General features: G+C 65.6%; 1 protein-coding gene across 1 annotated transcript in view; it reads left to right on the top strand.

Moving 5' to 3' along the window:
- The first annotated feature begins 764 nt into the window (after window positions 1–764).
- The window catches only part of Bahcc1 (BAH domain and coiled-coil containing 1), a 30,076-nt gene continuing 4,486 nt past the window's right edge, over window positions 765–26,354 (top strand). Inside the window, exons 1-22 of the mRNA XM_013033106.1 lie at window positions 765–836; window positions 938–1,049; window positions 1,224–1,403; window positions 8,874–8,996; window positions 11,645–13,393; window positions 13,571–13,679; window positions 13,967–14,157; window positions 14,245–14,403; window positions 14,619–14,827; window positions 14,953–15,286; window positions 16,125–16,931; window positions 18,866–19,065; window positions 19,181–19,317; window positions 19,790–19,918; window positions 22,013–22,124; window positions 23,834–24,123; window positions 24,670–24,848; window positions 24,927–25,228; window positions 25,438–25,545; window positions 25,628–25,778; window positions 25,858–25,972; window positions 26,098–26,173. Of these exons, the coding sequence (XP_012888560.1) occupies window positions 765–836; window positions 938–1,049; window positions 1,224–1,403; window positions 8,874–8,996; window positions 11,645–13,393; window positions 13,571–13,679; window positions 13,967–14,157; window positions 14,245–14,403; window positions 14,619–14,827; window positions 14,953–15,286; window positions 16,125–16,931; window positions 18,866–19,065; window positions 19,181–19,317; window positions 19,790–19,918; window positions 22,013–22,124; window positions 23,834–24,123; window positions 24,670–24,848; window positions 24,927–25,228; window positions 25,438–25,545; window positions 25,628–25,778; window positions 25,858–25,972; window positions 26,098–26,173 (5,844 nt within the window). The remainder of the gene's footprint in view (window positions 837–937; window positions 1,050–1,223; window positions 1,404–8,873; window positions 8,997–11,644; window positions 13,394–13,570; window positions 13,680–13,966; window positions 14,158–14,244; window positions 14,404–14,618; window positions 14,828–14,952; window positions 15,287–16,124; window positions 16,932–18,865; window positions 19,066–19,180; window positions 19,318–19,789; window positions 19,919–22,012; window positions 22,125–23,833; window positions 24,124–24,669; window positions 24,849–24,926; window positions 25,229–25,437; window positions 25,546–25,627; window positions 25,779–25,857; window positions 25,973–26,097; window positions 26,174–26,354) is intronic.

Genomic DNA, 26,354 nt, shown 5'->3' with positions numbered 1-26,354 from the left:
TGCCCACGGCCTGGCCCTATGCACAGAGCTCTCTCGTGCATGCATGCAAGAACTGGTAGCCGTGGCAACCAGGGCAGCTCACTGGCCTTGGCCTTGGTTGCTGGACTCAGGGAACATGGGCCCTGGCTGATGCTGGCTGGGTGAAGGGTGTGGAGGCCAGCCTGGCAGGCTCCCCGGCAGCTCGCTCTCTCCTGTTCTCGAACCAGGGATGCAAAGTGGGGTGGCTGGGCGGGCCCACTGCCTCCTGAGCCTCAGATGAATGGCTGTGAGCGGCTCAGTGCCAGCCTAGCAGAGCCTGACGGGGGGGGGGGGTACAAGTTGGTCAGTACTGTTCCATCCCTGCCCTGCCCTCCCTTTTCCCTCTTCCCCTGACTCAGTTTCCCCCCTCCTCACCTGGGATGTAACACCACAGTCTCACTATGGCCAGTTAGTAGACTTGAACAGATGGACAAAGACTCTGTTTTGGAGAGAGACCCACACCTTGCTTGCAGCCACAGCCCTGGCTTTGGCCCTCAGGGAACCATGGGCAGAGCATTCACCAAAGTCCACCAGCATGTGAGAAGCCTGGGTTAGGCTAACGACCGGGGCCCGGGAGCATCACAGTGCTGTGTCTCAGAGAAGGCCACGGGCAGCTTGTCTACCAGGGGTCCAGAATGTGTACATGGTGCATACTCAGCCCCTGGTTAGTGGTGGTACTGATGCTGTGGTTGTTGTTGCTGCTGATGGTTGTTGGGCTTGGTGGTGGTGTCAGGGGTGGCAGTACCATGGACGGTGGAGGTGGTGGTGGTGGTGGTGGTGATGGTGATGTGGTTGGTGGTTCTGGTAAGCTAGCAAAGGTATCATTCTTGGTCTTGCGGTAATAGGAGGATGTCGGTTCAGGACACCTAAGGCACAAGGAGGCTCGGGACCCCGGGTGTGATTTTACCGTCTCCCACAGGGGCAGCTTTTCCTGCCTCTGCCTTATGTATTTGAAGACAAGGGCCCCGGGGAGCTGGGCCTCTGCGCGGTGCTCAGCCCGGTGCTCAGTGCGGTGCTCAGCACGGTGCTCGGCATGCCGTGGGGAGCTGGGCCTCTGCTCGTTGCTCAGCCCGGTGCTCAGCCCAGTGCTCTGCGCAGTGCTCAGCCCGGTGCTCAGCGCGGTGCTCAGCATGCCGTGGGGAGCTGGGCCTCTGTGCGGTGCTCAGCACGCCACGCCCGACTCACTCTCGCCCCTGTGTCCACAGCCAGCAGCCGCTTGATGGGAAACTCTCCGGCCTCGTCTTTCATGGGCAGCTTCCTCACCAGCAGCTTGGGCTCAGCGGCTTCCGCGCACGCCGGCGCTCCCACCTCCTCCCCCTCTGAGCAGGCCTACCGCGGCTCCCACCCTGCCACACCACAGATCTGGTTCTCCCACTCCCACGAAGGTGAGTCCCAGCCCGGCCCCCAAGGCAGCCAGCAGCCGCCGACCGACCGCTGGGAGCCCCGGCTGCCCGGCCACACCAGTTCTGGTGGGGTCGACCTCCATGCCAGGGAGCCTCCAGGATAGGTGGTAATTGGTTGGAAATGGGATTCCCCCCCCCCCCCCCGCACACACACCCGGCACTGGTTCTGGCCAGATGTGTGCTCCAGATGGGCAGAGATGGAGGAAGTGGGGGCCGGGGAGAGAGGGTTAGGGGAGCTGAGGAAATGTGGAACACAGCTGGGCCGGCGGACTGGGCTGTGCCCTCTGCCGGGGGCTGCACCCACCTCCCTAGACTCAGCCTTGAGGAGGAGGCGTGGGCTCCAGCCGCAGCAGCTGGGTCGGGGAGGGGAGAGGGGAGCTCTGTCAACAGCCAGGCTGTCCCACCAGCGCCTCACCTGGGACAAAGAGCCCCTCGGCCACCAGCGAGCACACAGCCAGCGTCTTGGAATACCTGTTGCTGTCAGGCTAGGACTTCAGGGCTCCGCGGGGCGGGGGCAGGGGTGGGAGGGGCTTCCACAGACAGGAGATGCCCTGCCCACCTTCCTGGGTGGTTTGCTTAGCACTGTGATGAGTTCAGCATCTCAGACTCCAGCGACCGCTGGTGCTCCCTGGGCTGTGAGCTCTCCCCGTGGCGGGAGAAGGGTTAACTCCTCCCCCTCCCCCCGTCTGGCAACACAGTTGGAGGTAATTGCAGTTGGCAGTGGGCACACAGGGCTCTTGCTCCTGGCACTCAGCAGTGCCGTAACTCAATGACGGTGGCGCTCCGGCGTCGTGTTTACAGAGCGCAGCGGACCCACACACCGCGTGCGCAGCCCCGCCCGCGCTTTTCCAGGCAGGGAGATTAGCGCCCAGCGCTGCTGGAAGCCGGAGAACCCTTCTTTGTGCAAGAAGAAGGGGCTGCTTTCCAAACAGGACAGGTGACGAGTGAGGGACAGCGGTTGAAGTAATCTGGGCTCTGGGCAGTGCTGGCGCGCAGGTTGGGCCAGCGATAAGGAACGGTGTTGAGTCCTCGGGTGGAGGACGGCCAGGTCCCAAGGACAAGTGGGCACGGGAGGCTTACCTGTGCCCGCCTGCCACAGCTGCTATTGGAGCCTAGCAGACTCAGGAGAGGAGACCAGGCTGGCAGAGCTGGGCCCTGGTACTTGGCTGGCTGGCCGGCCCGGTGGGTTGCTCACCCCGACTCCCTGGCCAGGCCTCGGTGTCGGCTGAGCATCTAGCCAGCTGCAGCATCGGCACCCAGGGTATGTGTGGGAGGGGGGAGGGTCACTGGGCAGGGGAGGCAGGCAGGGGTGGGGGTGTCCACTACAGCCAAGGTGAGGTTGCCCCTGGCCCCAAGGCCCCTGGTGTCCCTAAGCAAGAGGTGGGCCCTTCTGGGCCAGGAGCGGGGCAGCCGGTGCAGGCTCCACACTGCAGGCACCTTTTCCAGCCTCGTCCCCCCTACCCTCGGGGACCTTGCCAGCTGGGAGGGCTGTCCTGCCCCCGGGTCGGCTCCCACACCGGTGTGTGGGCAGTGGCACGCAGACAGCCCGCATCCGCTTCCAGACTCTCGCTTCCCCTCGGTAGAGTGGCTGCTGGCCTACCCTGGGCATGCCTCAACGCCAGTCCCCGCACGGGCCCAGCCCCGCACCCCGCGCCCCACGTGCTCCCATCCAGCTGGACGGCCGGTGTCTAGGCGGCGTTCTGGGGAGCATGCATCCCAGGACCTTGATTCCGTCTCCCCCTGCCCCGTCCCACATCCTGCCCGAGGAGGAAGGGCTGGCCACCGCAAGAAGGCAGCCCCCAGGGCAGCGGCCAGCCCACTGCTCCGCAGCCTCTGTGCGTTGTGCCCCCAAGGCTGGGCACAGGAGGCCGGGCGTGGCAGGTGCAGTCTAAGGGGCACAGGATGTGCTCCGGCCACCCTCCCCGGGTGCCTCAAGGGTCAGCAGTTCATGTCTATCTGTGTGACCATCTGTACATTCCCGGCCCCTGCCTCGGTTAGCCTCCCCACCCTCCGCTCCTTCCCTCCCTCCAGCCCCCGCCCCGCCCCGCCCCGGGATCCCCTCCCTCCAGGGTCCGCAGCAGCCTCGCTCCCGCTCCCGCCGCGGGCCACATGGCCAGGCCAGCTGTGAGCCGCTCTGTGCGCGCGGCACAGGCCGGCGGGTGGGGCCGCAGCGAGTGGCAGGCTGGCTGCCTGCCCTGGCAGCATGCCCGGCTGCTAGTTTGACGGGGTGCCAGCTGGCTCCCACGTGCTGGGGCCTGTTTCTCGGCTGTGTGTGTTCAGGCGGGCGGGGGGCATGCGACACGGCCGCAGTGGGGGCTGCCGGCGCGGAGGGCTGCTTGGGCGGCCAGTTCTGCAGCCTCCTTCTGGCCCGCTCCTTCCGTGGCCTGAGATGGCCAGAACGCGGGCACCCAGCCTCACCCTCTCCCCACCCCCCACCCCCCGTCCAGGACGGGGACCCCCAGGTGGATCTGACAAGGGGCAGCTCAGGTTGGGTTGAGGGGGGTCCCAGGTGTCCCCCACTCCAGGCAAGGCCTCCCAGCCAGCCGGAAGAGCCCCCCTCACCTCCCATCTGCAGGGCAGCTGCTGGAGCGGGGGCCTGGGCTTCCTGTGTCCCTGGAACAGCTGGGGGTCCAGGGAGGCACCCCGGTTAGAGGAAGGCCCAGAACATCTGGCCTGGGACAGGCTGTGGACTCCGCCCCGGGCCTCCTGGCCACTGGGCTCACCCAAGACGAGGGGTCCTGCCAGAAGTAGACCCGCTGGGGCCTGAGGTGGGCGGCGGAGTCAGCCAGGGGCAGAGGCGCGGCCCTGCACTGTCCGGCCATCCTGGCCTGGGTGGGTCGGAGCGGGGATGTGGGCATAGCACAGCTGGTCTTATTGTCAGGGGGCCTGGCCCTGCTCTCCCGGCCGCGCCCACCCACCCACCCTCCCAGACCACCCACAGGGCCGTGAAAGGGATGCTGCTCCCGGGGGTCAGCCAGGCTAGTCACGGAGGCTCGTGCCACCTGGAGGGGGAGCAGAAGGCACGCGGGCCAGCCCCGGCACGCTGGCCTCTGTCGGGGCCACGCCCTCCCGGGTGGCCGCTTCTCCCCCGGGGCCTGGCCGGGTCCCAGTGGGTGCGGGAGCGGCACATGGGAGCCACCAAGTGTGCCCAGCTGTTGCAGACGCTGCGATCGCTGGTGAGAGATGAAGGAGCAAGCCAGAGGCCAGGCCTAAGATGGGCAGAGGTCTCTCCGTGTGTCCCCCCACCCCGGGGGGCCGGTGGCTCTAGGGACCCTAGGGTACTGTCCTCCAGAACCGCCCTCCGGCTGCTGCTCCTCTTCAGATCCTGGAGGCCCCCTCCCTCTCCTCAGGCCCCAGCCGACGTGTTCCTTTGATCAGCCCCCCAGGAACCCCGCCTCTTCTCCAGGGTTCACGCCCACATCCCAGGCGCTACGCTTTCCAGGGTGTCCCCACCCCGCATCTCCAGGGAGCAGCCAGCCGGTTAGGAAAAGCCAAGCTGGGGGACAGCAGGGAGCAAGTGGGCTCCCAGACTCTGCCTTGGGGAGCCAGAGGCAGCGAGGACCAGGACACCCCAGCCAGAGCCGTCAGGCCTGGGGTCCCCTCCGGGGGCAGTGTGCGTTCAGTCCTGTCCCTTCTCGGGACCCCCACCCCTGCCTTGTGGTCCTGGAGCCGGAGGCTGCACGAGGCTCGTGCCCTCCGCCCTCTGCCCTCCGCCCTCCACCCCCGCCTCGGGCTGGGTTAGACAAGGCCTTGGTTATCTCAGCCCCAGAGCTGTGTTAGTCGGAAGTCGGCAGCTTGCCCAGCCGTGAGACCCAGCCTCAGTTTCTCCGGCCATACTGACCTCCACAGCTGTCAGGAGCCAGTGTAGCGGTCCAGTGTTGTAGAGCTGTCGCGGGGGGGGGGCGGGGGGAGAACAGCCGTGTTCCCCAGGAGGGGGGCTCCGGGGTTGATGCCCCCTACACCTGCCCGGAGTGGATGGCTGGCCGCCAGGCGCGCCCCGCACGCCGCGTACTGTGAGCGGAGGCCCTGGCACCATGTCCTGCTGGGAAGACCGCGAGGGGTATGGGAGGCAGAGCCCGCGAACGTTTTTGGGGTCACGTCCACTGGAAGCCCCCCGTCTCCCCACCCACCTGGCCCGTGCAGAGCCTCGCTGTGGGGAGAGGGCCTGGGTCTGGGCACGCCCCGCGGGAGCGGTCCCTCATCCTGAGGACGGATGGAGTCTGCCCCGCCGGAGCACCTGCCCCAGGTGCTTGCGCCGCATCCTACGTGCCCACAGAGCGCTTCCTCCAGGCCAGGCCTGCAGAGCGGCGGGGCACCCCAGTCCCCCCAGAGCTGCTCTTCCCAGCACAGCCTGCCGCCTGGGTTAGTGAGGCGCCCGAGGAGGGAGCCGCTCGGGGAGAGCGTGGGGGAGGGGGGGCTGTGGCAAGGTAGTGCCCTGCAGGCTCTAAAGCAGGGACGCGGGTGTCTGCCAGCCCGCTGACAGGTGCCGCCTGCTCCCACAGCAGACATTGCTGTGCGCTGGGTTGACGCAACCACAGCCCCGTCCTGCCGAACCCCGCGGGCCTGGCGCGGGCCACAACTGCCACAGACCCCTTCCTGAGTGAAGAGGCCGGCGTCCGGGGGAGGGCTGGCACACATGGCAAAAAGCACGGCCCAGGACTGGACATCTGCCCCCCGGGGTGGGCAAGAGGAGCCCCCGCCTGGCAGCCGCCACCCTGCTGTCTCTCCCTGGCTGCTGTCCTGCTGCTCTGCCCCACCGCTGCTGCCTCCCCTCCGGCAGCTGCTCCCTGAGTCTCTTTGGGGACGGTGCTGTGGCAGTGGGCAGGGCGGGAAGAGGGATTCCTCCCGGACCCTTCCATCGCCGCACAGACTACCCTTCAGACTACCCTCAGCTGGGCCCCAGGGCTTCGGTCTTTAGGCAGAAATATGTCTCTGGGCAGCCTGGCCCTGGGTTTGAGCGCTCCAGCCTGAAGCACGCAGGCCTGGCCGCCCTGGCTGAGCTTCCTTAGGCCTGGCCTGCGGTTCGGATCCTCTGTGCCCGGTCCTGTGGTCCCGTGTTACCCCACAACTCTCCCCCACACCGTGTCTGTGGCTGCAGCCTTCCAGGGTGCCTCCTCACCCCACATGCCACACCAGGCCTGAATCCTGGCTTCTGGGCTCAGAGCAGCTGCTCCGATTTATAAAAATCATTTTATGTTTTCTTCTACAGTACAGAGACGATAGTCTTGTTGAGAAAAGAAAGGAGCCTTTCTGTTCCTGGGGTGGGAGGACCCCTTCTCCCCTCCTTCCCTCTGCCCCCAGGGTTTCCCACCCCCTCCCCACCCTGCAATGTCTCCTGCCTCTTCACCCCTTCCTCAGCCACAGTTCCCCATCTGGGGGCCTCTGAGGGTGGGAAGCCCGCGGAGTCTCTGGGCTGGGCCCTGTGCGCTTCGCTCCCATCCTCGGCCAGTCCACCGCCAGCTGACTCCGAGGAAGAGGGGCACAGAGGGCCCCCTGCATCCTTCATAGCGCCCAAAAGGGCACCAGGCGGGGCACAGCGCGCCCCCCAGCCAGCTCAGCGCCTGCCCCCTCGGAGAGCAGGCAAGAGGCCAGACCTCCCGAGGGGCCACAGGGGGGTCCGGCCGGGAAACGGCGTCTGGGAAGGAGGAATTTACAGACTTCTGTTTACCAAAACGAGGCCCGTAAAACATTTAACAGCAGCCAATTACAGGGGGACAGCTGCCATGGTTTAACTCCCCCCTCCCCGCAGGGCCCCCCCCCCCCCGCCCTTCCCAACTTGTGTCAAGTCTCGGGGCCTTCCAGAAGCTGGGCTTAATCTGGTAAACATCTGCTGCAGATGTGTCCCCCACACAAGCCGGGCCATCGCCCTGCCTTCTAGCCTTAGCCCGCTCCCTGCAGGAGGAGCGGCGTGGGGCCAGCCCTGCCGTGCCCTCATGCCCGGTCTGGGAGTGGTCCCGCGCTGAGGGAGCGAACCCATACCGGGGACCTGTCCTTGTGTGTCCCCAGCCAGCTGGTGCTCACGCTGGCACTGGGGGGCCGCCTGGTGTACGCGTCCCCCCCCCCCGCCCCCGTTCCTCGGGGCAGGCACCTCCCTCGCCGTCAACCTTGGGGAAGTGCTTGGGCCGCAGGCAGGTGCTCCGGGCTTGACCGCCTTGGAGCACGTGAGAGACTGCACGGTGTGATTTTGGAGCAAGGTGGAATCCCACTCTGCCCCAGCCCAGCTGCCTTGGTTCCGGTTTGTTGGGGGGAGGGGGGAGGACGTCTCCCCCCTCCCCCAGGTTCTCCTCTGCCTCATCCTAGAGGGTGCCAGTTGGGCCGTGGGTGCTCGTGGTAGGGACCGGGCAGCCACGCACCCCGCGTGTCCACAGCCGCCCCCATCCCCCCTGCACACAGGAGAAGCATCTCCTGCCCAAGCTGAAGACAGGCTGTCCAACCCGGGGGACAGACCTCAGCCCAGCCCCTACAATGAGGACACCCAGACCCCCCCCCAGCCTAGCGGCCGTGGCCCAGTGGGAGAGTGAGGGCCAGGCTGATAAGAGGCGAGGGCTGCTGCCAGCTTGGTGAAGGAACACCCCACCCCACACACTGAAGGCCCCTCAGACCCCTCAGTGCTGGAGAGCAGAGGCTAGGTACTGAGGACTGGAGGGCGTATGAATCTTCACCATGCTCCTGGTCCCCGGGCTGTCGCCTGTGCCCGCTGGTCCTGGGACCCGGGGCTTACATGCTCCAGGTAACCTCTGAGCCTGCACTCGGTCGGTGACGCTGTCGGGTGGGAGAGGACTGACCGAGAAGCCACACTCGTGGTGGCTCTGAGCAGCCAGCTCGGGGCCTTCCAGGCCAGTGGCTAGCCGTCTCCCGCAGGTGGGGACCTCACAGGGACGGGGCGGGGGGGGTAACCAGGGCCATCGGAGGGCTTGGCTTGGGGCAGCTGGACCCTCGGGTCTGAGAGAGGCCAGCCCCGCACAACTCCGAGTCGCCAGGCAGTAGCTGGGGCCAGCCCGGGTATACAGAGGCAGAGCTCGGCTTGCCCAGGGGCCTGGGGATCCTGCAGGGGGAGGCCCGTCCGGCCCGGCCCTCCCTTGGCCAGGAGCTCCACAGGGAGTCTGTCCACTTCCCACCTCCTCTCAAGCCGCTTCTGCCAGGCCTTTTGTTTCCTGGCCTGGAAGCTGGGGCCAGCAAGTGCTGCTGGGCGGGGATCAAAGGCAGCCCCTCCAGCCTCCCCTCTCCCAGCCCATCAGCAATTCAATTTGTGCTGCACCGGAGGGATGGCATTAGTCTAGTCAGAGTTAATATGATGTATTGATGGGTTGATTTCCCACAGGCAGGCTGCATGCTGGGCTCTTCAGGGCATTGCTCCTGGGCACCCGCGGGCTGCTCACCTTCCTGAGGTCAGGGTGGTACCGGCCGGGGTGCCAGGAGCCACCTCCACAGCCAGTCCTTTTACTTCCGTAGCTCCAGCGTACCCAAGATTTTCGGGGAGTCTGGCATCCACCTTCCTCCCCGTGAGCCACTTGGATCACCATGGAAACAGCAATGTTCTCTACGGGCAGCATCGTTTCTATGGAACCCAAAAAGGCAAGTGCTGTGGGCTTGGGGGGGGCATGGGGTGCATCCTGGGGAGGGCCGTTGTAGGAAGCTTCTGAGCTCATGTGAAGGCAGCCAGCTTGGGCAGCCCTCCCACGGGGGCCGCTCCCAGAGGAGATAGCCTGTTCAGCCCAAGAGCAGGGAAAAGACTCAGGACCTGGCCCTGCCCTGCACCCCCCAGCTCCGAGGTCACCGAGGGGTGCCTTCAGGTGGACGGGGATGGGGGAGATCCCACTGCCCGCGGCGTCTGGGCTGCACGAAGCCCAGACCCCAGGCCTCACGGCGCAGGAGGAGACTCTGAGCACAGGCCCCGGAGCCTGTGGGAGCGGGGAGGGGGCCACCCCTGGTGGGCTGGGGGTTGTTGAGTTAGTGCTTTTCAGACACCATCCGTGGCAGGCCAGGGCCAGCTGTGTGGTCTGAACGGGGACCGAGATGCCAGCAGGCCCACGCCATCGCCAGCTGTGGGAGGGGCTGTCTGGGGAGGAGCCACCGAGGATGGAGTCCGCCCGGACCCAGGGAAGCTGGCAGGTGGCTGGGCCTGTCACATAGTGTGGACAGTGGGTAGACACAGACACTGTGTCACAGCGGTTCTGGGGTTCCCGGGGAGGAGGTCGAGGCAGCTGGAAGAGCAGAGAGCCTCCTCGGGCTCCTTCCGTCCTCAGCCCGTTCTCCCCGCAGGCCGGAGGACCTGGCAGTGTCCATCTGTCTGGGTTCTTGAGCCGGTCCTGCCCTGGGCAGGAGGTTCCCCGCCTCACTCCGATGGGCCAGCTGCCGAGGCTGGGCAGGAGAGTGCTCCCCTTCCCCTCCCAGGGTGTCAGCTGGGAGCCTGGACAGACAGACACCCAGGAGCCCAGCCCTGGGGCCTGGCTGAGTCCCCCAAGCCCACACACCCAAAGCCTGCAGCTGTTTTGACAGCGTCTGTCAGAGGCAGGCAGGTGACTGGTCCCAGCCCCAGAAACCTGAGCCCCAAACCTGGGCCCGGGGACTCCCTCCAGGCAGCGGGCGCTTAGCGTATCAGCAGCCTGCCGGCCAGGCCTCTCGATTTTCACAATATTGTGGTAGAGCCTCATCCAAGAACATTATTTGGTTTTGGAAATTGAGCTAATTAGGTTTCTCCTGGGCTCCCTTTCCCACTCCCCTTCCCCCTTGTTTCTAATTAGCAGGAAATTGACAAGGAATTTACATGACTGAGGACAGTTTTACAAGTTCCAAAAGTTTCTTTTTGCCCCACCTCCCACCACTGGGTTGCTCAGTTTTAGGCCTCACCCTGCTGCCCACCCAGCTAGGGGGAGGGCGCCCCCAGGACTTCCCGGGAGCCGAGCCCTCCCTTCTGCCTCCTGCTTGTCTGAGAGGCTTTGCCCCTCACGGCCTCAGCCTGGCAGCGGGTTCTAAGGCCAGCAGAGGGAGCCCCTGACGGCACCTCCAGCCTGGCTAGAGGTGGGGTTCCCTTGGCTACACAAGCTCCCCCAGTGTGACCCAGATTAGCCCTGCCACATCCAGCCCAGCCCCGACTGGGTCCCAGTCAGTTAGGAGCCACAGGCCACATTGTTCTCAGGTCTGTGCTTATGCTGGGGTCACCGAGCTGGGCCGGGGGTCATGGGTCACAGTGACCGACAAGGCTTTTGCAGCTCTGGGTACTGTGTAATTGGAGGAAGCTACAGTTTGAGAAAATGGAAAGTTCTGGCAGCTGACGGTGTAGCAATGAGCAAACCACATTCAGTGTCCTGAATGCCGTGGTATTATAGACTTAAAATGCTGCAGTTCGTCTTGGGTCTATTTTTACACATTTAAAAACAAAAACAAGCCAGGCGTTGGTGGCTCAGACCTGTCATCCTAGCTACTCAGGAGGCTGAGATCTGAGGATCGCGGTTCAAAGCCAGCCTGGGCAGCAAAGTCTCTGAGACTTATCTCCAATAAACCACCAGAAAACTGGAAGTGGCGCTGTGGCTCAAGTGGTAGAGCACTCACCTTGAGCTGAAGAACACAAGGACAGTGCCCAGGCCCAGAGTTCAAGCCCCACAACTGACAATAAATAAATAAATAAATAACTGGGCATGATAGCTCACACCTGTGATCCAGCTTCTCAGGTGCCAGGAATCAAGATGATTGTGATTAAAGGCTAAGCCTTGGCAAAAAATTAAAAAATAGAGAAACAAGCTAGTGTAGAGGTGCACACCTGTCTCCCCAGCTACTAGAAGAATGTGCTCCGTAGCCAGCAGAGGGCAAAAACCAGCATCTTACCTAGAGAAACAATGAACTCAAAAGAGGCATGGCCCACACACCGTCGACCACTAAGCCAAGGCCCTGAGTTCAAATTTCAGTATCAAAAAGAAAAATGGCATACTGGGCTGGGAAGGTGGCTCAGTGGTAGAGCACTTGCCTCACATGCACGAGGCCCTGGGTTCGATTCCTCAGCACCACATACACAGAAAAAGCCAGAAGTGTCGCTGTGGCTCAAGCTGAAGAGCTGAGGGACAGCGCCCAGGCCCAGAGTTCAGGTCCACGACTGGCAAAAAAAAAAAAAGAAAGATAGTGTGGAAGCAGAAACATTCCTGGGCAGGACCCAGGAGCAGGTGTGGGGGCCGGAGCTCTCCCCGGTGGCCCAGGCTTCCTGCTGATGTCGGCTGTTTGGTTTACAGATAACTTCTACCTGCGCAACCTTCCCCCGCAGCCCGCCATCCTTCCCGCCAACCACAGCTTTCCCGGCGTGGCCCGCGCCGCCCCCGCCCACCCCATCGGCTCCTGCAGCCGGGACCGGGCTGAGGCCGGCCCTCCGCAGAAGGGCTCCAGGGAATGCGACCGCTTCCTCACGGGCAAAGAGCTGGGCAAGGAGAAGGCCGGCAAGGGGGCAGAGGGCAGGGAGCGGGCAGAGGAGGATGGCGGCAAGGACCGGCACAAGCTGGTGCCCCCGCTGCCGCCCGAGGGGCCCTGCAAGGAGGGTGGCCCTCCGGCCAGGGGCTCCTGCGAGGGCCGCCCCAAGCACCTCGCCTCCTGTCTCCTCAACACCAAGGTGCTCAACGGGGACGTGGGCAAGGCCATGCTGGCCAGCTGCGCGGGGGGCACACTGGGCCGGCCGGGCGCGGGGGTGGCGGCGGCGGCAGCAGCGGTGGCGGGACGCTGTGCCAAGGAGGTGGCGGTGTCCACGGAGCCGGCCTTCAGCGAGTGCCTGGAGCGGCGGCAGATGCTGCACCACGCCGTGTCCTACACGGTGCCGTCCGGGCTGCCTGCCGGGCCGCCCCCAGCCCTCAGCACGGCCGCGGGCTCCTTCCCCTGCCTGCAGTTGCACGCCGGCCCCGAGCGGCTCTGCCCGCTGCAGGACAAAGTCTCCCGGGACCTAAAGGCCAGTGGGCCCACCTTTGTGCCTTCTGTGGGACACTTGGCCGACAAGAGCCGCCCGTTCCAGGCAAGGGAGGCCTGTGCCGTGGTGGGCGAGGACAAGGACCGACACCTGGACGGGGCCGGGGCCCCTGACCCCGCCACGCCTTACGGGGTCTCCTACGCCCACTTGAAGGCCGAGGGCAAGGGCGAGCGGCGGCCTGGGGGCTTCGAGGCGGCCCTTCATCCCCGGCTGAAGGGCCTCGAGTACCTCAGTGCGGGCCCTGAGGCCCCCTTCCCCAGGCTCCCCAAGGGCGGGTTGGACAAAAGCGGCTACTTCGAGCTGCCCGCCCGGTCCCAGGATTGCGCCCGGCCCAGCCACCTGGACCCGCTGGGCGGGAAGGCCCCGCAGGCCTGCTGCACCTTAGATAGAGGGACAGCCAAGGAGGCGCCCGCCGGCCCCCACGGGGCCCAGAAGGTGGCTCGCATCCGACACCAGCAGCACGTGGTGGCCCCGGAGCTGGAGACGGGGGCCAGCGGGGCCGAGGCCAAGCGCCCGTCCCTGGAGCTGGCGTCTCTGGGCTATGGCGGGCCCCACCTGCCCCCGTGGAGTGTGCAGACCGGCCAAGGCGCCGCCATGGCCCTCAGCGAGGAGCGCAAGGGCAGTTCCTACCTGGATCCTTTCAGCAGTGGCCTGCAGCCGGCGGCCCTCCTGTCCCAGGAGCTGCCCGCCCCGCCCGACGAGGTCTCAGCCATGAAGAACCTGCTCAAGTACAGCAACCAAGCCCTGGTGGTGGGCCAGAAGACACCCTTCGTGGGCCTGGGTGGCCTCAAGACCAGCTGTGTCCAGCAGGAGGCTAAGTTCCCGGCCTCCAAGGGCCCAGGCCCGGTGGAAAGGCCAGACTGTGCCCGCAGCCGGGACCACGACACCTCACACGGAGACGGGGAGGTGCGGCAGCCGCCCGTGGGCATTGCTGTGGCCTTGTCCCGGCAGAAGGACGCCGCGAGCAGGCCGGACACGGGCTACGCCGCCAGCCACGGGCGGCAGGGCAGGAGTGCCTCCACCTTCAAAGGTACACTGTCCTCAGGCAGGGACGGGCTGGCCTGGCGCCCCACCCCGGGACCTCCTCACCCCGCCCCCTGGGAAACCCAATGTGGCTCTGACTTGCTGGGGCCACAGCTTGCCCGGGGCTGGCGGCCTCCCGCCCGCCACCCCTCACCTACCCTCCATCTGTCTTGCCCCCGTGCAGCCGGCGGCGGGGCACGTGCCGCGCACGTCCTGGACCTGGAGGGTGAAGAGGAGCGGACGAGGATGTGTGATGAGCGTCTGGGGCTGGCCGGCCGGGAGCTGCTGCTGCAGTGAGCGCTGGTCGCGATGGGGGGTGGGGGGGAGGACAGGCTTGCTCACTTCTGGCTCCCGTGGGAAGTTGGGAGGTGTTGGGCCCAGGCGCCAGGTTCTGACTCAGGGTGGTACCCTCACCCTGGAGCCTTTGGAGGGGCGGCGCTCAGCTCACTCAGAGTTCTCTGGCGCAAGGCCTGGAGCCTGGGGTCTCTGGGGGGGGGTCTCCATCCTCCATTTTCCCTCGTTAGTAGAGGGGGGGCGCAGGGTGTGGCATGGAGCCGAGCTCACCATGGTGATCTTCCAGGGACAACAAAGACCTGGTGGAGTTTGCCCGGATCCACCCCTCAAGCAGCTGTCCTGGAGACCTGGCCCCCCACCTCATGATGCAAGGCAGCCAGCTGGCGGGGGACCCGGCTGCCCATCCCCACGCGACCCACCCTCCCTGGCTGCCCCGCACTCATAGCCCCTCACTCTGGATGGGGGGTCATTCCTATGGTCAGTACTCCAAGGGTGGGCCGGGGCTGGCACCCATCCTTCCTGCCTGGGCTCCACTGGCCTGACCACGGTGCCCCTGTCCCCTAGGCCTAGGGCACCCTGCCCTGCACCAGAACCTGCCGCCCGGCTTCCCCGCCTCCGTGCCTGGCTCCATGTCCTCTGTGTTCCCGCTGTCCCAGGACGCCCCCACACAGCTCGTCATCCTGCCCTCGGAGCCCGCGCCCCACACGGCCCCGCACACGCTCGGTACGGGCTGCCCACCTCACGGTCCCTACCAGGGGTGCTCAGCAGGTCCAGGGAGGGTGGCAGGCCCCGGAGGGGGCGGGGCAAGGCAAGCCCACCCAGGGAGGGCACAGGGATGCGGGTCCTGTGGGGACGGGGCTGTGGCTGGCCGGGGGCAGCAGCCCAGGGTGGGCCCGCGTCCTTGGCCGAGGCTGACGGCCCTCCGGCCCTGCCCACAGCTGACGTCATGGACCAGGCCTCGCTGTGGCCCCCTGTGTATGGGGGCCGAGGGCCAGCCTCGCACATGCAGCACCCAGGCCAGCTCCCCATGTACTCGCGGCCGCAGCTGCTGCAGCCGCAGGAGCTCTACACCCTACAGCAGCAGCAGCAGCAGCAGCAGCACCGAGCTGCCCAGGCCCTGGAGCTGCAGCGGGCTGCCCAGTTCCAGGTACCCCCACCGCTGCACCCATCTGGGACCCAGGGTGGCTCCCCGCATGCCTCCCACTCGGCCAGCGAGCTGTCCCAGGGTGCGGAGGGTCGGCCCCAGGCTGAGCCTCTCCCCCTACCCAGCAGCGGAAGCCTGAGGATCACCACGTGGAGATGGAGGAGGCTGCCCAGGAGAAGGGCCTGAAGTCCACCCACAAGCCAGTTGCCTTAACCCCCATGGCCAAGGGCATTTCCTCGCCCGCTGCCGCCGCAGGCCCGGTCAAGCTCTCCCCCTGCTGCCACTCTCCCACCCTGAAGGCCCCCGCCGGCTGCCCCACCCCACCGCCACCCCGTCCCCGTGCCCCCTGCACTTTATCCGCCTGTCCCGACGGCAGCCCCGCACCCGGCTCCAAGGTGACCAGCGCCGAGGACAAGAGTGAGGGCCGGCAGCCTGGAGCTGACCTCACTTCGTTGGAACCAGGTGAGGGGCTCCCCTGGCCCGGCACCCACCCTGCGCCTCCACTCCTAGCTGGGCAGAGCGAGGCCCCGGGCCGGCCTCTCCTACCCAAGACGCGTTCTTCTCCTTGCTCTTCCCTCCTCTCCCAATCCATGGAGAAGCTCCGGGTATCCCCCCTGCCTGCCACCCCTTAGCAGGTGGGGGCAGACAGAGGCTGGGCCCCACTGGCCCGCACGGCGGGTGGGGGGTGCAGGGTGAGTGGCAATCTCCCTGCCTGCCGATGACAGCAGCAGGACCACAAGGCACCTGACACAGCCCTGGCCCTGGCCACCAGCTGGGCTCCAGCAAAGCTGAGCCATGAGGGCATGCCTGCAGCCTTGTGGGAGCAGAGACATCACTGCCGGGGGGAGGGGGGTACTGGAGGTCCCCTCCCCCCCCCCCCGTGATCCTCCAAATCAAGTCAAGGGCTTACTCGGAAACCCACGTGACCAACATAACCTTCCCCGGTTCCCCGGAAGAGAGGCTGAGCCAACATGGAGCTCTGGTTTGGTTTGGTTTTGAGGTTTTTGTATTTTCTTTTTTGTTTTTTTCCTCCTTTTTTAAAACAACAACAAATTGTCTTTAATGGAGCATAAGGCTCCCGACTTGCCGCCATCGCTGTCTGGTTTTGGGAAAAGCCCGGCTCAGGCATCCTGTTTTAAAATCGCCCACTGTTTTGACCTGAGGAGAGGCCGGGCTCTGGGGTCGGCGTGGAAAGCCCCCTCTCACCAGTGTGAGCCCCCCCCGCCCCGCGGCCCCTTCCAGGAATGACCACTCTCGTACAGTGTACCCCCAGCCTCCTGACCCCGGTCCTCTTCCACAGACCTGCCTCCAGGATTCCTGCGCCCCACCGCCAGCGTGGGCTTCCCCCTCCCCTCAGACCTCCCGGACCCTGAAACTATGCAAACTGCCCCCCCAGGGGCCCAGTCTGAGCCCCCAAGGACGAGGACGTTGCTGCCGCCCGGGGACCCGGCCCCCTGCAGCCCCAGGAGCCTGGAGGGAGCCGAGCTGCTTACGGAGGCCCCCCAGGACCTCGCGGCCATACCCCACCCTGCAGTGCAGGGGTCCCCGGGGAAGGCCGAGGACCCCAGCCCTCTTGAAGGGCTCCGAGAACTGAGATTTGGGGACCTCCTGGAGGGAGGGGATCCTGAGGCCACTGGCCAGGCTAATTCTACTCAGGGAGGGACACAAGAGGGGAGGACCAGAGAGGAGGGGACCCTGGGGGCCCCCTTGGGGGCCTCCCCCCAGGCTCCGGAGCAGCAAGCAGGGAGCTCAGGTACCCTGGATGAGGAAGAGGAGGAAACACAGCAAGCTCCAGAAAAGGCCAAGCCACAGGAAGAGGAGGCCCGGCTGGAGGAGGAAAGTGTGGGAGACTCAGAGGAGGACTGGGAGGCTCCCGTCAGCAGCCACCCACCCAGGACCCTGCCAGGGCTGGATGCCCTGGTGGCCGCTACTGTGGGCCTTGGAGATCTGCCCGGCCTGGGCCCGCCGGACCCTCAGCCCCCCGCAGCCTCGGGGTATCCCGGCACGGCCCCGCCGCCCTGCGGCTCAGGGATTCACGGGATCGCCCTGCTCAGCGAGCTGGCTGACCTGGAGGCTCAGCGACAGCGGAGTGAGTGCACCACGCAAGGTAAGCCATGGCCCCCGGACCCCGGAGCCGGGCCATCGGGGTGGCTCGCAGCCAGCTGGCCGGGCAGTGGCCTGACTCACTTGTCTCTGGGGCGAAGGCAGCCCTGGGGAGCCCTTCCCCCACAGACCCGCACCCGTGGGAGGCGGAGGCCATGTGGCAGCGCAGGCACCCGGCCCAGGCCAGCTGCCCCCTCCATGGTGGCTTTAGAGGGAGCCTGAAGGCTGGCACTGGGCTGTCTCTACTTCTGCGGGAGGCGCAGACACCAGGCAGGAGGCTGTGCAGAGTCCTCGGCGGGGAAACACTGCCGCCTCTTCTGGTCTCGCCAGTCGGCTCCCAGGGCCGGCATAGATGAGCTCCAGGCCGCGGGGCTCTCATGTTGCCCCTGGGGCTGGAGCAGGGACTAGGGCTGCAAAGTTTCTTCTTCCCAGTGAGCCTGTGGGGGACATGGAGCTCCTGGGCTCCGCCCCCCCCAGGGCCCCCATGTGAGGAAACGGCCCCTCCCCCACCAGGCTGCCCTGTCCCTCAGCTGCCCTCCGCCCAGCAGCGAACTATGCACACCTCCTGCTCCCCACCTCCCCCAGAAATCCCTCCTGTCAGCAGCCCACCATCTTCCTTTGGGGTCCCAGAGGAAGCCCCTCCCAGGGGGCAGCACCCCATCCAGGCATTGTGTCCAGGCTATTTACGGACAGAAGCTAGCAAGGTCCGGGGGCTGGGCCTTGTTTCCCCGATGCCGAAAGCTTCCGCACCTTTTGTGCTGCGTGGAAATAAAACCCTTGTCCTTTTCCTGAAGGCCCTGGTCCTCCTCTGCCAGGCCTGGACAGCGGGCAGCACCCCAAACAGCTTGCCCTGAGGTCCTGCTCTGGGCAGAGGAGCCCTGCCTGGTGTGGGCCTCCAGCCAGATGCTGGGAAGGCGGCTTGGACCTCCTGGCCACATGGGTTAGAACACAGCAGGGGTACCAGCGTCAGGGCCGGGCTTTGGGGACCCCGTGTGAGGGCCGCCTGGCCACATGGAGTGGATGCAGGCACTGTGCGTGTCTGTGTACATGCACATGTGCATCTGCATGCGTGTCGGTGTGTACATGCACATGTGCATCTTCATGTATGTCTGTGTACATGCACATGTGCATCTGCATGCATGTCTGTGCATGCACATGTGCATCTGCATGCATGTCTGTGCATGCACATGTGCATCTGCATGCATGTCTGTGTGTGTGCAGCATGCAAATACTGGTGGGACTAGAGCCTGTGCGTTGGGTAAATATACGTAGTGCACGTGTCCTGGGTGAAAGCCACGTGACCTAAGCCAGTGTGGGCCTGACGTTGCCACACCCAGCCTGCCGTCCCAGCCAGCCACCCAGCCACACCCGCCCTACCCCTGCCCCCCCCCACCACACCCTCTCTCCTCCCCTCCTTCCCCACTAGACAGAGCACTGTGGCTGCTATGGCTAAATGGGTCATCCTGCCTTGGGGTCAGCCTATGTGCCCAGTCCTCCACCTCCGGGCCTCTCCCCTACGTGGGTGCTGCCAGCTGGAGTTCTGCCCCGGGCCGGGCGGCCCCCGGCCATGCTCATCCATCTCATTCCTGGGACCACCAAGGTCACTGTGGCCGTGGCCTGTAGCTGCCTGTACCACTCTAGACACAGGGACCCTCAGACCTCCTTCCTGGTCAGATCCCAGAGTCCCGGAGACAGTGCCGGAAGCGGCCTGGGCCCTGCTTTCTGGTGGTGCCCCCAAATCCTGCAGCACCCATCTGTCTTGGAGCCGGTGTGGCTGCTCCCCCACTGCTGCTGCTGCCCCCTCGCTGTGCCCTAACCCTGTCCCTGGTCCTCACGCCCCAGGGCCGGGTGAGGCCAAGGGTGATGCCGAGCCTCTTCCCCTGAGGGAACCCCCCCCCCCGCGGCTGTGGCCCACACAGACCTTCCTGTCCTCAGCAGGGGACGAGGACGTGCTGACCTTCAACCTGCAGCACCTCGCCACGCTTGCCACGGCCTGGTCCCTGGTGGAGGCCGCCGGCCTGGGTGGCCCCGTCACCCCGGCCCGGCCTCCATCCGCCGACCCCCGCAGCGGCCCCAGGCCCACCCCACGCATGCAGATCCAGCAGCGCAAGGACACCTGGACCCCCAAGAGCAAGCCCGTGAGTGGGGAGGGTCCTGTGGTCTCCCTGCCCAGGGCCACTGCAGGGTGGGGCGGTCCCTGCACCCCAGCCTGAGGCCCCTGTCCGGCCCTCAGACTCCTGCGCCCCCGCACAGGTGTGCCCACTGAAGGCTGCCATCGACCGGCTGGACACGCAGGAGGTAGAGATCCGCATGCAGCTCGCAGAGCTCCAGCGGCGCTATAAGGAGAAGCAGCGGGAGCTGGCACGCCTACAGCGCCGACATGACCATGAGTACGCCGGCGGGCACGCCACGGGCCGGGGGGTGTGGGGCCCTCCAGGGAGGGGCCTAGGCTGGGTGTGGGTCCCAGCCAGGCCCTGTCTGTCACCTTGTAGGCAGGGCTGGGCCTGGGAAGCTGGGGTCTGGGGGGTCCCTAGGGTCTTGGGCTTTCATCCTGTGAGGAAACCAAGCCGAGGACGGCCAGCAGAGGCCGTGTGGCATGGGCCTGTCCACAGCGGGACCCGTGTCCTGGGGTGACTGGCTGGGGTGCTAGCACAGAGGCCAGCAGGTGGACAGAGGTGACGGCCGTGGACCCAGGGGAGGTGAAGCCCCTGAGGCCGTGTGTGCAGGGCAGGGACAAACAGAGCTGGGCCCTGCCCTCAGCCCGCCCCTGGCAGCTTTCCTCAGGGTATTACCCTTGGCTAGAGAGCAGAGGGAGGAAGTTGGGGGGCACACATTTCTGACAAGCCCTCCTTTGCCCCTCAGAAGAGAGGAGAGTTCCCGGAGCCCCGCACGGCGGGGGCCTGGTCGGCCGAGGAAACGCAAACACTCCAGCTCCCTGCCCACCCTGCGCCCCGGAGGCCAGCTTGCCAGGAGCGAAGGCAAGAAAGCCAAGTGAGTCCTGGATACCGGGCACAGGGCGGGTGGGTGGCCCAGGCAGAGGGCTCCAGGTCCGCTCCCTCTGGCTCCCCGGCACCCTGGCCTGCTGGTTCTCTGCATACATTGACTGAAGGTCTAGGCCGTTCTCTCCTGGAACTTTACAAGCGTCCGGGGGACAAAACCCTGCGGGGGTCGGTGCAGACAGCTACATCTCCCCCTCCCCCGTGTCCCCCCTCACCCGCCCCGGAAGCTACCGGCTGTGGCCTCCCCCCACCCTGCCCCACAGGCCGGCCCCGGCCCCTTGCGTGTGGAGCAGCGTTGTGTAAAAGGCTCTTTATCTGCACTGTATAAAGTCATCGGTCACGCCGCGCTGCTGCTCACGGCTGCCGCGCGCACGATGTTATTATCCATTACCCGCCCGGTGCAGTCGTTGGCGCACTCCCGGGCCGGGTATAATTGTCCTTCTCCGCTACAAATTGCCTCTCCCGGCAGGCCCATTTGCATAAATCCTCTGAGCTCCTCCAAACACGATTGGCGCGCGTGCGTGTGCACTGCATCAATCCTGATGATTTGGTAATAATAGTTAAATCGGCACTAAATGGTTCCTTCAATTAAGACAGAGGCAAAAAATTAATCTCAGGGCTTTATGTCACAAAACATTAGCAAATGCAGAGACGGTTTGGGGGCGGGGGAGTTTGTGTGGGCTGCAGCGCGGGGGATTCACCATATGGCGGGGGGGGGGGGGGTGGGGGGACACGGAGCCGTCCGTGTGCCCTGCCCTGGCGTCACCTGAGAGGGCTCCCTCGGAGAACCAGCCAGCAGCGGTGGAGTGAAGGGCAGGGCAGGCCACGGGAGGCTGGGGCCCTGTGGAGGACTCTGCACAGAGACAGTGTGGACGCTGGAGCTTCTCCCTGGCTGCGGCGGCATGCAGGACTCCAGCCAGGAAACCTGGCCTCCTGGCTGTGTCTGAGCCACTTTAACCAACCCAGAGAGCACGGCCCTGGCTGGAGGGCCGCAGCCTCCGCACGGACAGAGCCGAGTCCAGGGTCTGCCTCCACCTCACCCCCCTCCAGCTCCTCCTGCTTTGAGCACTGTTGGGACCATCTGCCGGGGCCGGGGGCCGAGCCTGGTACCTGCAGGAAGCAGGGGAGGCTCCTGGGAGTTGCAGGGAGGGGGAAAGGGGCGTCTGGCCACACCAGGCCATTCGTTTCCGTGACCATCCAGCTCCCTAGTACACCCTGTGGGCGGGAGGCCAGACCCCCAGCCTCAGTTTCCCCATGGAGACCCGAGACTCGGGAAGAGGTGGCGGCACCTAGCACGCAGTGCCCAGGAGGCCTGAAGGACAGGGTGGGCGGTGGGCGGGACCCGGGACGCGTCATGCTGCATCTGCAGCAGCTATTGGCCCCTTTTTGACCTCCACCCTGGCTCTCAGCCTGGAGGACACAGCTCCCCTGGGGGGGGTGTACGGGGCGATGAAGCTGCACCCCAGTGGCTCCCGGGTCCCATTGGGATGATGCAGGTTCCCTGCCCAGGACCCCTGGGGTGCTGCCCCCGGCGGTGTGGTGACTGGGCGCTGAGGAAGTTCCTTCCTTGTCCCAGAGGAGAGGACCCTGTTCAGAGGGGGCTGCCCCGTGTCCTCTGCATTCCTGACCAAGCTGTACAGGGGCCTCCCCCCCACCCCACACCCCACCCCGCCCAGAATTCTCCTGGTAGAAAGGTTGAAGCCACAGCCCCACCACACGGAGGCTGCCAAACCCTGGCTCCTTGGCGGTGGGTGTGTTGGAGTCCTTGCCAGTCTATGGCCCCCACTGCCCCAACTCTGGGTCACCATGGTTACGGGCCCCAGGGAGGTTCCTCCCCAGCAGGGCACGGGGAGATGCTGGTTCCCAGCCCAGCAGAGAACAGGGCAGGCGCGGGCCCCAGGACCACTGAGGACTGGCGGTCGCCTTCTGAGAGGTCTCTGCCTGCAAGGGCGTCCGGTGCTGACGCAGGGGCATCCAGAGGCTGCTCATACACACCCCCGCAGCTGCCGGAGGCATGGAGGCCCGGGCACCGAGGCCCACCTGCTGTGCCATGCCCGCCCCGTGCCCACTACCACCTTGTCCCCAGGGCAGTGCGGGCCAGCCTCAGTCTGCTGTGCGCTGAGCTTCGAGGCGACGAACCCCCCAGGAAGCAGAGCAAACTGGAGAAGAGCATCTATGCCGGTCTGCAGCCCTCCACAGTGAGTGCGGGCCTCCACCCCACCCTGGGGAGGCGCGGTGGCAGGCCTGGAGCACGGGTAACGGGTGCTGGGCCTTTACCCAGCGCGGGTGTCCAGGTGTGCCAGCCAGGGTTGGACCAGAGTCATGACCTCAGCCACCGACGGTGGAGACCCTGGGTGGGCTGGTTGCACCCGGGCCTTGCCTGCTGCATGCACCCCAACATTCTACCCCCTCGGCTCATCCGGTCAGGGAGACGGTCAGGGAGACACACAGGTGGCTGCTACCAGGAAGGTGTGTCCAGACCAGCCCCTCTGGGGTGGCTCTGAACGCCACGTGTGTGCGAGAGACAGAGGTCCAGTGTGAGCCAGCAAGTCAGCCCTCTCCTCTGCCCCTCCTTGGGGTCCCCAGAGGGGCTGGCAGGGGTTGAATCTTATCCTGTTGCCACCTGCCTATCCCCTGCTAGGACACTGTGCCCAGGGCCCCGTTTGCTTTCTTCTCTTTTGGCAATATCAGGGTTTGAACTCCAGCCCTGAGTTTACTTAGGCCACGCCTCCCTTTTTGCATCTAGTTTTTTCTTTTCTTTTCTTTTCTTTTCTTTTTTTTTGGCAATCCTGGGCTTGGGCTCAGGACCTAGGCGCTGTCCCCAAGCCTCTCTGGTAGCACTCTACCACTTGAGCCAGAGCGCCACTTCTGACTTTTTCTGTGTATGTGGTACTGAGAAATCAAACCCAGGGCTTCATACATGCTAGGCATGCACTCTGCCACTAAGCCACATTCCCAGCCCTATTTCATTTATCTTTTTTTTGAGGGGGGGGGGGTCCGGTCGTGGGGCTTGAACTCTGGGCCTGGGCGCTGTCCCTCAGCTCTTCAGCTCAAGGCGAGCACTCTACCACTTGAGCTACAGCGCCACTTCCGGTTTTCTGGTGGTTTATTGGAGATAGGAGTCTCACGGTCTCTCCTGCCCGGGCTGGCTTTGAACCGCGATCCTCAGATCTCAGCCTCCTGAGTAGCTAGGATTACAGGCGTGAGCCCACCAGCGCCTAGCTACCCTGTTTATTTTCTTAATGTCATGCCCAAGCCAACCTGTGACACAGGGTTGACCAGATCTCATGCATTCTTCGTAGACTGGCCTAGAACAGTGTCCTCCTGATATCTGCTTCCCAAGTAGCTACTGGTGTGAGTCTGTCATCCTGCCTGGCTGGCATTCTGAGTCTTTTTCTTCTTCTTCTTTTTTTTTTTTTTGGTGCCAGTCCCAGAACTTGAACTCAGGGCCTGAGCACTGTTCCTGACTTTTGTTCAAGGTTAGCACTCTTCCATTTGCTCCAGCTCTATTTCTAGCTTTTTACTGGTTAATTGGAGATAAGAGTTTCACCAGACTTTCCTGCACAGGCTGGCATTGATCTGCAGTCCTCGGATCTCAGCTCTCGAGTAGCTGGGATCACAGGCGCAAGCCACTGTTGCCCCCTCTGCTTTTTATCCTGCTGTTTAGAAGAGTAAATGGCTTTTACCTGCCACACCACGGCCTCCTGACCCTTGGCGTCCCCCCTCTGCACAGGAGGGCAGACTGGAGCTGGGGGAGAGGGCGCGGCCATCCCCGCGAGGTCCCCACTGGGCAGGCCTGCAACCCCAGGCCGCTTAGCCTCAGCCCCTTTCCAGGGCAAGGTCCCACGCTGCTGCTCCCCGAGACGCAAGGGCCTCCTTGGCTGCAGCCGCCCCTTCCCGTCCGCAGGAGAAGGTTCGGTGTAAGAAGAGCAGTGGGCAGAGCGAGCTGGTGTCCTCGGCGGCCCACAGGGTGGCACAGCTGAAGCCCGAAGTCAAGACCAAGGCGCTGCCTGCCGGCCTCGGCCCCTTCCAGCGGAAGGAGGCCACCTCCAGCGGGCGCCTCCAGAAACTGTCCCGAGCCAAGAACCCCAAGGCGTCTGCCACGACCCGGCACCCGCAGCCCGGCGGGGACAGCGGCAGGGAGATGCCCAGGTTCCCCAGCCAGCCCGCGGGGGCCCTGGCGCATGAGGCAGGCAAGTCGTAGGTGTGAGTGGCCATGATCTCCTGGGGACGGAGGAGGGGTGGACAGGGCCACGGCCGGCGCAGAGCCTGGTGAAGGCCGGTAGTGCGGGACAGACCCGGGACAAGCTCCGGCTGACAGGCAAGGGGAGACAGCCTCACAGGGAAGTCAGGGCCCCCCCCCCCGTGCGTCCCGGAAGTAGGCTAAAAATAGCCCTGCCTGCGCCGGCTCCGGCCCTTCCAGTGTCCAGCAGACATTCGTCCACAGACGAGAGCCTGGAAAAATAGGCGCTGGCTCCCAGCCCCCTCGCGCGGGTCAGGAGCCTGGGAGAGGACAAAGGCGGTGTCCTGGGGAGGCAGGAAACCCAGGGCCGTCTGTGCCAACGGACACAGTAGGGATCCCCAGCCCGACAGAAACCGCAGAATCTCCACCCCGTCCCCTGCCCGATGTCGGGGGGGGCTCCCAGTCCCCACACTGCCCCACACGGGCGGCCTGCCTGTGTCTGGAGACCTCCGATGGCGGTGTCCAGGGGCGGGCTCACCGGTCCCTCTGTCCCCAGGCAGCGGCTATGACAGCGAAGACTGCCAGGCTCTCCTGGGGCCAGAGGCAGCTCCCCGGGAGTCTGAGCTGGGGCTGCACTCAGGGGCTGGTGGGGCCACCCTGGGGCCCTCGCCGTCCTCCGTGGTCAAGATGGAAGCCAACCAGAAGGCCAAGAAGAAGAAGGAGAGGCAGAGCCTGCTAGGTAACCAGGAGGCCGCGGTGGGCTGCGGTCCACCGGGTCTGCGGGACCCCCGTGACGGCCGCCCTTCCCCCTCCACAGGGGCCTGCCGCTTGTCCAGCCCCGAGAGTGAGGTCAAGATCAAGAGGCGGGCGGTGAAGGCCAAGGTGGGCACCAAGCTGGAGCGGACTCCGGGGCGGCGACCCCCAGGTGCCCCAGGCAAGAAGAAAGGCAAGGGCAAGGCCAAAGGGGGCCTGCGCGGCGAGCCCGGGGCCGCCCCCGGCCGGGAGCCCCTCTTCGCCCCCTCCCGGGCCTTCGCCTCCCACGAGGAGGGCAGCAAGCTGGCCAGCGAGCGTCTCAAGAGAGCCACGCGCAAGAGCACCATGCTGCAGCCAGTCTTGCGGGTAAGGCCCGCATGGCCAGCGGCACCTGGGTTTGGTGGGCATCCGGAGGTGCTGGGGTTCCGAGGAGAGGACACTCACCGGGAAAGGCTTTGCAGAGCACACGTCCCGGCCTCTTCCCTCACCCCCACCCCCTGCGTCCCCAGGGCAGCCTGGCGGGGGGGGGGGGGACATCATCACCACCCTCACCCCGTCCTCTTCTGACCTCCCAGCGGAAGAACGGGACCCTGTCCATCGCCCTGTCAGCCCGCAACGCCAAGGCCATTCTGGGGAAGGGCAGGAAGCTGGGCAAGGTGAAAAGCAAGACCGTGGGCAAGCAGGTAGCAGGCCCGCCCCCCCCACCCACGAGAGCCCCGCCAGCCCAGCCCCTCCCGCCCCACCTGACCCCTCCCACCCACCCAGGGCCAGGGCCGCGCTGTGAGCCGGCTGCTGGAGAGCTTCACTGTGGAGGACGACTTTGAGTTTGATGATGGCAGCAGCTTCTCAGAAGAAGAAGAGGACGAGGAAGAGGAGGACGGGGGCCAGCTAACTGCTGAGCAGAGCGCAGCCCTCGGTGAGCAGGGCTGGGCTGGGCACCGCCTGGGGGGGGGGCAGGTTGGGCCGGGCTGACCATGCTGACGCCCTCCCCCCAGCGCGGTCCTGCACCATCCACAAAGAGGACCTGCAGGATGGGCTGCCGGTGCTCATCCCCAAGGAAGACAGCCTGCTCTACGCCGGCAGTGTCAGGACGCTGCAGCCCCCTGACATGTGAGGAGGCCCGGGCCTGTGCAGGGGACAGGAGGGGGGGATGGGGAGGGGGAGGGTTCTGCCCACAGGCTGTGGCCCAGGAGACCCCACAGGTTCTCATGCTGTCCAATACCCTGTGCCCTCAGCTACAGCATCGTCATTGAGGGAGAAAGAGGCAACCGGCAGCGGATCTACTCTCTGGAGCAGCTGCTGCAGGAGGCGGTGAGGATGGCCCCCAAGCCAGCCCAGCCCCACCCTGCCCCCCAGCCCCTGGGCCCCGCCCCACCTGCTCACAGGCCACACCCCTGGGTCCTGCCCTGCCTGCTCACAGGCCACATCCCCAGCCCCTGGGCCCCGCCCTGCCTGCTCACAGGCCACACCCCCAGCCCCTGGGCCCCGCCCC

This window comes from Dipodomys ordii, unplaced genomic scaffold, assembly GCF_000151885.1.
Source record: "Dipodomys ordii isolate 6190 unplaced genomic scaffold, Dord_2.0 Scaffold163, whole genome shotgun sequence".
Lineage (NCBI taxonomy): Eukaryota > Metazoa > Chordata > Mammalia > Rodentia > Heteromyidae > Dipodomys > Dipodomys ordii.
The sequence above is the reverse complement of the archived record's forward strand: the minus strand, read 5'-3'. Positions and strand labels throughout refer to the sequence as shown.